Below are 10,146 nucleotides of genomic sequence, written 5' to 3'. Positions count from 1 at the left end.
TAGTCAATACATTGAACAACCTGAGTGATGAATGCTGTCTGGATACAACAATGATGATAGCTAACATAAGCTTGCTGTTTTAAACACTTTCTGTGGATTGACTCATGTTACCTCATAACCATCGCATGAGCTAGGTCCTATTATCAGTCAACCCCACTTTTCCAGATGGAGAAATGCTGCTGAGGGATGTAAAGTCACAAAGCTACTAAATGGCAAAGCCAGGAAACAGATTGAGGCAGTCTGTTTATAGAGCTCTAACATTATTTTATATATACCCTCATATAACTCAGATAAATGAATTTTTCCATAAATTTTAATCAGGCAAGCCCTGACCAGTGTAGCTCAGTTGGTCAGGTGCTGTCCTATAAAGTGGAAAGTCACCAGTGGTTCGATTCTCAGTCAGGGTACATGCCATGATTGATGTTTATCTCCCTCTTTCTCACTCCCTTTCCCTCTAAAAATAAATAAATACAATCTAAAAAAAAATAGATGAAATGCAAAAGTCATCATTTATTAGCAGCTACTAATAATCCACACAACATGGCTACGTTTTGTCCCATGTTATCAGTGTTAAAGGGGTTCTACCCTATTAACTGCATCAAAGTAACAGCTTTGGGTTCAAACACTACAAATTGGAATGTGGATGGATCTTACAAAATCCAAGTTAACTGCTTAATGCAATTCTGTAAACTTAAATATGAGTGCTTTAAAATATATGTATTTAAAGTTTGGCTAATATTCTTCAAACTTGCAGATTTTATCTCAATGCATAAATAAGCACAAATTAGCTTGATAACATGGGTGAATTTATTTCTTAAGATACAAGTGTAAACTTAAAAACAAGAACAGCTTTTCATCAATAAACATAGAAATCAAAGTAACAATCCTGTAATCATGCACTTAAACATAAAGTACAAATATGAATACGTTCTATTTTGTAACTACATTTGAAAATTAAAATATTTATTTCCAAATCCCAAATACCACACAGTCTTTAACCTGTTTTCATTTTACCTCAGAAACATCTGTCCTACGCTACCAAGAAAATATAGGTGAGGATTATTCATCAGCCTTTGTGACCAAAGAAGTACGACTTCCCTTAACTTCTGACTTTTTCAGTCATTCACCTGTATCTCAGTTCTGAAAAGCCATACAATTATACCTCCATTCTAGAAAAAAAAATCAATACAAATATCAAGGAGGCAAGATACTTCAATGTAATTAAAGCAAAGGTCACAAGTGATCAACTTAGAAATGTACATAACTAGTAAATTTTTAAAGCATACTTCATTTCAATGGCTGACATTTAGTAACAACAGTGAGTGATTTAAACATGTATAAAAATGTAGGATCAAAATCTTTAGGCTTAATTTTTCAAAAAGTCACTATGAATATGGAAAGATCTGTCCACATAAATATGTGTATTTCCTAATGAAAAATCAGGGACATTAGCATCTCCCTGGTCCCTTGACAGTATCTGGATTTTCGCAAAGAATTAGCAGCACCCAACCTTAAGTGTTAATAACGTGTTTCTAAAGGACCTATACAACAGATTAGTTGGCAGTGTTCTAGCTTTCGAGAGATGGAAGTGGGTGGGGTGCAAATATCTGAATATGTGTGCACTTGCACATTTAAAATCACCATTCCAAATATGGGAATATGTCACATATTGAAAAAGTCTAAAGCAATCATTCTTAAAGGATTAACAGTGGGCCAAGAATAGAAGAAGCTGAATAGCAGTCTACCTGATAATAACAGTTTGTCACTCCTCAAAGGCAAGTTGGGAAGAATGAGAACACTCACATGTACATAAGTGCATGGAGAACTTGCCTCAAATTTTACATGGCAGAACATTGAACAGCAATCTCTACAAAAACCTTCATTCTTGCTTATAATAAAACCAGATGAATTTTCCTTTTTTACCACCATATACATAACATTTAAATATTTTCCTTAAAATATCTTAGAGCAAAAAGAATGTATTTTGTTGCAGTGGTGGCCCACATCTGTACAAAGCAATATAAGCAACATATATACATACATATCTGTATGTATGTATGTATGTATATAAAATGATTAAGAAAAAAAGTGCAAAGAGTAACAGTATTAAGAATGTTTGCTGTTTACAGTAACTATGGTTCAAGTGTGAATATTTATCAGGGATATATAATCCCCGATTTTAATTAAAGATTCAAAAAGAAGCCCACACACTGAGTTACTGCACAAATATGAGTCCTTATTGAGTAATTTCCTTTCTCATTGTCCAGTTTCTAAAGTCTTTTCACAAACAGGAAAAAAGTGTAAAAGTGTGTTTGTCCCTTTAACTTCCCCAAGCTCATCCACATTATTTAATCATTCATAGGTTCAAACAAGATATTGGGGAAGTCATTCATCATAACCTGTTTTGCTAAAATTAAAGCAAAATGAAAGGCTTTCTGAAATCCGAGCTATTGTTCAAGAATCCAATCAGCAACTGCAAACAGATCCTAACTTACAAGTATAGTTTAATATAAGCACATTTTAAAATCAGTCCCTGTTATCAAAGACAAATTCAGAGTCCAAATTCTTTCCCAGGTTCAGTGCTGTGCAAGGGTCATAATTTTAAATACGATTGCCTCACCTTTTCTAACAGAGAAAAAATGTTTCCTATTAAAATTTGATTCACTTTCTGTCATTTTACTCTTGGTCTCAGCCTTACATTTTGAACAGAGAAAGACAATTTTCAACATTTTTTCAAATGTACTTAAGTACTCTTAAGTCATTCAAATAATTACAGTTACTGATTTTAGACTTCCAAGTTTCAAAAAAAGCAGTTCGATTTCCCTTCAAATATATTACTAGATATTTTTGGTGTGTCTGTGTCATTTTATTCTTTCTTCAGGCACTGTAATGATTCACAATAAACAATAATTCTATGTCTAATCTATGCAACAATTATGAATCCTAAAATGGTTCCCAAGGTGTTGATTCTCTTATTATGACTGAATTTTCCCTTCAGGATAAATGGTTGGAAGAGAATTTTAAAGGCCTGTAGCACTTCTGCATTGAGTAGTGTTAATATATATTCTTGTCATGCTTATTATTTTTAAACTTCTTCTGAACTAGAAAGACAACAGACATCCGAAGCTGCAAAGTTCCTTCAAACTACATTCTATTCTAATTCCAATTTATTTTGTTCTACATTAAATATTTTTCCAATAAAAACAAGTATCTTAGGCTAATTTTTAAAAACAGAATTTTTACTCTAAAATTAAGAACAACACAGCTAAAGGGAAATAACTTTTCAATTTCAGCTTCACTAGAACTATGCAAAACTAAGTTAAATTTGACTCAACAATTATTTTAATCACTTTTGGTTTTTTATTTCCATATCTTTAGAAAGATATACTTTACATTGTAACAGCTCAACAAGGCTTAAAATTTTAGAACTGAAAACCGTGAGGCCCCCTTCTGCACAACTGTCAAGAGAGGAAGCAGCATTTTATTTGCCCCCATACATTCGCTCAATGTCTTTGAGGTAATGGTTCTTCAGTTCCTTCCTTTTCAGTTTGAAAGCATCAGTGACCAAACCAGTTTCAGGGGTCCATGGCTCCGGGCTTAAGCAAACCTTGATTGGAATTTCAAAACGTTCCAGCTTCACTGAAAAGAGGAGGAAGGTGGGGGAGGAGTGGGGAGGGTGGGAGAGAAACAACAAGAAAGATTAATTCTTCAGGATTTAACCAGATGGTGCAGGTGATGAGGTAAACTTAATTGTATGTTAGTTAATTAATGATACCACTATCTTACAATTTCATTTTATATTTCTCAAAGCATATACAAATTGCTTCAGTTGGATAGTTTTGGTCTATGTAGCTTTTATTCTAATATACGTGTAGACACCCTCTCTCTTCAAAGTCTTTCTACTTGTCATTCCTTCTGTGTGGAATGCACGCCTTGCTTTCTTACTTCATCCAGGTGTCCACTCAAATGCTGCCTCCTCAAAGCGGACTTCCCTGATCACTCATAGCAAAACCCAAGTCCCTTTGTCTCTCTATATCTTCTTCTACTATATTTTCTTCAAAAAAAAATACCACCCAATGTATCATATATTTGTCTTGGCTGTTAGAATGTAAGCTCCATGAAAGCAGGGTTTTTGCTTTGTTTACTGCCATCCACAGGGCTACACTGAGAGCCTCCAATAAATGTATACAGATTTACTAATTCATTCTACAGAAAATTAAGCCTCTAGACAACTTTTTCATTACCTCTATTATATGTCGAAATCAGAATCAAAAAGAGGGTTGTGAATTTCATATTTTTAAATGGTATATGATGCAGCACATATTATTTGAAATAGACTACTCAACATATTGAAATATAATAAGGACATAGAAGCAATCGATACAATATTCAATAGTTTTTAATTCAACAAATGACATTTAAGTTACTTATTATTCATACAAGCTCATCCTTAAAATTCTTAAGGCCCATTAACAGTAATAAGTATCTACAGATGAGCTTTATCTTATATCCACTTATTTAAAACAGCAATTTTGAAGAAGCAAGCATCTGCATGTTTAAAAACTACTGCTAATAGCCTAGGTGACTCTAGGAACAACTTCGTTTCAGTGACAAGTACAAAAGAACTCAAATTCATGGGAGTTTTTATTCAAATACTAGTCTGAGTTTTATGAAAGCTTGTTTGAATTAGTGAGTTTCTCATTAAAACGAGAGAATGTAAAGTTGTGTGTGAAAAATAATCTTCCAAATTACTTAGAACCAACTTCCTAAAAGTAATGTCTAAAGAGGTAGTAAAAGAACAAAAACTTGATCAAATTAACCAGGTCTACTTTGTTTATATATTACAGCTCAGTTATGAAGGGTGCCTGAAATAAGCCAATCTGCTCCCAAGGTCACATCTGAATCTCAAGGAAAGAGTACAATTCTCAACTACAGATTTGGTTCCAAAACCTTTTATGTCATATTACTGTCCCTACTTAACACAGGTTCTATTCCACAAACACTGACAAAATTGGGACAAGGCAGGCACATTACTGCAGTTGCACACAAGTAAATTCAGCACCTTTATAAAAGTTCCTATATTTAATCTTTGTTAACTAAATTTCTGTTCAAGCCAAAAGAAAAAAAAAGGCTACATTAGAGGTTTCCTAAATATTATCTAGCACCACAGCCTATAGAGAGCAAAGAGCAATCACACAGTTCCTATAAACAGAATTAATTGTCAACAAGTAGCAAAGACTACTGGAAAGAAAAACCAAAAATGATCTTACACGTGGCATTTTTATATGAATTATCTAGAACACTATGAAATGTGACCAGCAGGGGGAAGCAAAGGGCAATTTTTCTAGCCCCCCCCAAACAATGCCATACTTTGCATTCTTATACTACATATACCTCACACTTATATTTAAAACATGAAAAAGACTGCTATGAAATACGTATAAACTCAGACAGATATGGTTGAATACAATCGACTATTTTATACTTTTTGGCATAAGTCCTAAAATTATAATTTCAAGCAAAAGGCTGGCAAGAGAAATCTTTGTGACAGAAAAGCTTATGATTATTACATTTAGTTCATTATCTTACTTATGAGTTGTTCAATTTCATTCCTCATTTCAGCAAAGTTATGGGAGCCAAGCGGGTCCTGGAACTTGATTCTATTTTCCACCTGATTGTGATACAGCTTGACTTTACACAGTATTGCCATTTAGTTCATACGCAATGATAAACTATTGAAATCAAATTCTCCTCCAACCCTGACTTGTGTGGCTCAGTGGGTTGAGCACCATCCTGAGAACCAAAAAGTCACCAGTTCAAATACCAGTCAGGGTACATGCTTGGGTTGTGGGCCAGGTCCTCACTTGGGGTAGGTCAGAGGCAAGTGATCCATGTTTCTCTCTCACATCAATGTTTATCTCCCTTTTTCTCCCTTTATTCCCCTCTCTCTAAGAAATAAAATCTTAAAAAAAAATAGCCCTGGCTGGTATAGTTCAGTGGATTGAGCACAGATTGTGAACCAAAGGGTTGATGGTTCAATTCCCAGTCAGGGCACATGCCTGGGTTGTGGGCCAGGTCCCCAGTGGGGGGGCCACGTGAGAGGCAACCACACATTGATGCTTCTCTCCCTCTCTTTCTTCCTCCTTCCCCATCTCTCTAAAAATAAATAATTTTTAAAAAATTTAAAATAATAAAATTCTATTTCACTAATACATTGAGAATTACTAAGAACAGCAGCCTACTGGCTGAAATATTTTTTGAAATACATTTAAAGGAAAAAATCAGGATGTGTATCAATAAAATCCTGGTAGCCTGATGATATTAATATCAAAGGCATGCTATATTAGTAATACCATAATTAAGAAACTACCATTAAGAGAAAAACCATTAAGTCACTGTCTTTACAGTTCTAATAGGCAACTGTTATTTAAATAACTTTACAGTATTCAGATTTGACTATAAGAATGTTCTTGAGGAAAAATAGTTTTTCAAAATCAATTTTTAAGTAACATTACTACTTCTATTTTGAAAGCAAAATGGAACCTAAGCAGTTAATTTAAAAAATTAATGATCATAGCCTGGTTAGGAAAATAGATGTGCTTGTGCATTTATGATAGGAGTATAAACTAGTCCAGTTTTTCTGGGGAAATAGGATTTGGCAACATAGGAAAAGCCTTGAAAATATACATTTTCTTTGTCTCAGAAATTCCATTTTTTAGAGGCTCATACTAAAAAAATTATTACATAAGAAAATATCTGAGGATACAAGATATGTGTCATTATTTGTTTACAGTCAGGGAAAAAGTTAAAGTCATCCAAAAACAGGAACTCAAGTGGATATGCTTATACTGGAATACTATTTAGTTACTAAAAATTATAATGCAATCTGTATCTACTGGCTTAGACCGATATCAGTGAGGTTGATAGGTAAAGTATATACACCAGAAAGTAATGCCACCACCCAAACATAATGACTGCCAAGTGATTTTTAATTACCCCTTTATAATCTTCTATATTGTCCAATATTTATAGTAAATATTGGTAACTGACAATCGGAAAAGTGATACTTTTATTTTTATGTATTTATTATACTATACTTTTGTTATATTTTTTTCTTTTACATATTTTACTGATTATACTGTTACAGTTGTCCCAATTTTCCCCCCTTTGTCTGTTCCACCCATCACCCCCACTTCCCTCAGGCAGTCCCCACACCATTGTCCATGTCCATGGGTCATATATGTAAGTTCTTTGGCTACTCCATTTTCTATACTGGACTTTACATCCCCATGGATATTCTATGACCACCAATTTGTACTTCTTTGCTTTGTTTTTGTTTTTTTCTCCCCCACTCTCCTGGCATTCTCCCCACCTTAGTTCATGTCCATGGGGTGTACATATAAGGTCTTTGGCTTCTCCATTTTTTATACTATTTTTAATTCCTTGGTTGTTGGACTTCAATGCAGTTTGATATCCTAGCAGTTCTGGTTGTTTTATTGTTTTTAAATTGGTTGTTATCCTTCTTTTAATTATGCAAGGAAGTGAAGCGTTTCCACCTATGCCTCCACCTTGGCCAGAACCAACTGAGGTCCAATCTGTACTTCTTAATCCCCTTACCTCTTCACCCATTCTCCCCACACCCTTTCCCATATGGCAACTATCAAAACGCTCTCCGTATCTATGATTCTATCTGTGTTCTTCTTGTCTGCTTAGTTTGCTTTTAGACTCATTTGTTGACAGGTATGTGTTTACTGCCATTTTATTATTCATACTTTTGATCTTTTTCTTAAATAAGTTCCTTCAACATTTCGTGTAATAATGGTTTGGTGATGATGACTCCTAAATTTAGCTTTACCTTGTTTGGGAAGCACTTTATCTGCCCTTTGATTCTAAATCATAGCTTTGCTGAGTAGAGCAATCTTGGCTGTAGGTCCATGTTTTTCTTCATTTTGAATATTTCTTGCCAATCCCTTCTTGCCTGCAAAGTTTCTTTTGAAAAATCAGCTGACAGTCTTATGGAACGCCCCTGAAGTTAACTAATTGCTTTTCACTTGCTGCTTTTAAGATTCTCTCTTTACCTTTAACCTTTGGCATTTTAATTATGATGTGTCTTGGAGTGAGCCTCTTTGCATCCACCTTGTTTTGGACTCTCTGTACTTCCTGGACTTGCATGTCTATTTCCTTCACCAAATTAGGGAAGTTTTCTTCCATTATTTTTTCAAATAGATTTCTAATTTCTTGCTCTTTCTCTCCTTCTGGCACCCCTATGACGTGAATGTTGGATATACCTGAAGTTGTCCCAGAGGCTCTTTACACTGTGCCCTTTTTTAGATTCTTTTTTCTTCTTGGTGCTCTGATTGTCTTTTTGTTTCATTATGTTCCATATCATTGATTTGATTCTCGGCTTCATCCACTCTGCTGTTGATTCCCTGTAAATTGTTCTCTATTTCCATTAGTGTATCCTTCATTTCTGACTGGATCTTTTTTTTTATGCTACTGAGGTTCTCACTAAATTCCTTGAGCATCCTTATAACCAGTGTTTTGACTGTGCATCTGATAGATTGATTGCTTATCTCCATTTTGTTTAGTTCTTTTATTGGAGTTTTGACCTGTTCTTTCATTTGGGCCATGTTTCTTTATCTCCTTGTTTTGGCAACCTCCCTTTGTGTATTAGGTAGAGCTGCTATGATTCCCTGTCTTGGTAACATGTCCTAATGTAGTAGGTGTCCTGTAGGGCCCATTGGCACAGCCTCCCCTATTACCCAAGCTGGGTACTCAACATGCATCCTCTGTGTGGGCTGAGTACACCCTCCTCTTCTGGTTAAACTCTGATTGCTGTTGGCAGGTCAACTAGAAGGATTTATCCAGGACAATCAGCTGCAAGAACTGGCTGTTGACTACTGACGAGCAATATCTGCCCTCCATGGAGGATCACCTGTGCAGGGGTGGCGTGATGGTGCTCTTATGTAGTCTGTAGCTGTCCACTAGGTGTGTGGGCTCTGGAGTTTCCTGGGTGGTGCAGGCCAAGGTCAGCCCCAACATGAGTTTAACCCGGGGCCACCCAGAATGAGCTACAAAGCAATCTGCAGATGGCTGTTACTTGTGTTGGAGCCAAACTGTGTTCCAAAGCTGGCTGCTGCTAGTGCTAGGCCTAGGGTTGCTTAGCCAATTGTATGGGGCTTAGGGACTTGAGGAGTCTGGTTGTTGCTTGTTTCAAAGGGTTTAGGAGAATGTGAAGCCTGAGTACAGACCAGCTATTCATATGGAAAAACCATTGTTAACAGCTTGGGTGAGCTGTAAATTGGATGGTTTGGAGCCTCAGGGATTCCCTAGAGCACAGCAAACTCTGTCAGCCAGGTTGATGGAAACTCAGATATGGTGCCTGGTGCTCTGTGGGGCAAGGGCTCAGAAAAGGAACAATGGCCTCTGCCAACATTTCTGTCTGGGAGAAAACTGACTCCCAGTTCTCGCCCCGATGCCAGACACTTCAGTTCCTCCCTGCATGCTGCTGGTGCCTTTCAAGCTGACCCCCTGGTGCTGGAGCTCAAAGGGAGTGAGTTTGAATAAATCAGAGTGTAAGCCCTTATAGGCACTTCTTAGAATCTAGTAGTTCTTTTCACCCACTCAAATCCCACTGGTTTTTACAGCCAGAAGATATCGGGGCTTATCTTCTTGACACTGGATCCCTCAGCTGAGGGCCCTGGTGTGGGGCTGCGTCTCCTTGCTCCAGCGATATCCCTCCCTAACTTTTATCTACAACACCTAAATGTGGGACCCTTTCTGCATCTCCACCCCTCCTACAAGTCTGGATGGATGTGGTTTCTTAAATTCTGTAGTTGCCAGAGTTCCATTCAACTCGATTTCTGACAGTTCTGATGGATGGCTGTTCTGTAGTTTAGTTGTAATTTTGATGTGGTTGTGTCAGCAGGTGAGCCATGTTTACCTACACCTCCATTTTGACCAAAGATACTATTACTTTTTAGGAGGGAAAGCTACACGTTAAAACTAGGCTAACAGCTTCCAATTAGACATGAAGGTGACAAAGTTCTTTCTGCTCCCCTGGAAAATAACTTAAAAGCTTTAAAATAATTTAAAAAATTAAAAATGCATTAACCACAAGGAAAACAAACTGAAACAAAAGAAAGA

General features: G+C 36.3%; 1 protein-coding gene across 5 annotated transcripts in view; it reads right to left on the bottom strand.

Annotated features, from left to right (window-relative positions):
- Positions 1 to 784: 784 nt before the first annotated feature.
- Positions 785 to 10,146, bottom strand: part of ACSL4 (acyl-CoA synthetase long chain family member 4) — a 96,679-nt gene continuing 87,317 nt past the window's right edge. For 2 of the 5 annotated variants that reach the window (XM_028523299.2, XM_028523298.1), the window contains one exon: positions 785 to 3,639. In XM_028523299.2, the coding sequence (XP_028379100.1) occupies positions 3,482 to 3,639 (158 nt within the window). In that variant the 3' untranslated portion in view covers positions 785 to 3,481. The remainder of the gene's footprint in view (positions 3,640 to 10,146) is intronic. The other 3 variants (XM_036016537.1, XM_036016536.1, XM_028523301.2) reach the window with 2 other exon arrangements.

This window comes from Phyllostomus discolor, chromosome X, assembly GCF_004126475.2.
Source record: "Phyllostomus discolor isolate MPI-MPIP mPhyDis1 chromosome X, mPhyDis1.pri.v3, whole genome shotgun sequence".
In the NCBI taxonomy this organism is placed as follows: domain Eukaryota; kingdom Metazoa; phylum Chordata; class Mammalia; order Chiroptera; family Phyllostomidae; genus Phyllostomus; species Phyllostomus discolor.
This window is presented reverse-complemented; position numbering and strand designations above follow the sequence as displayed.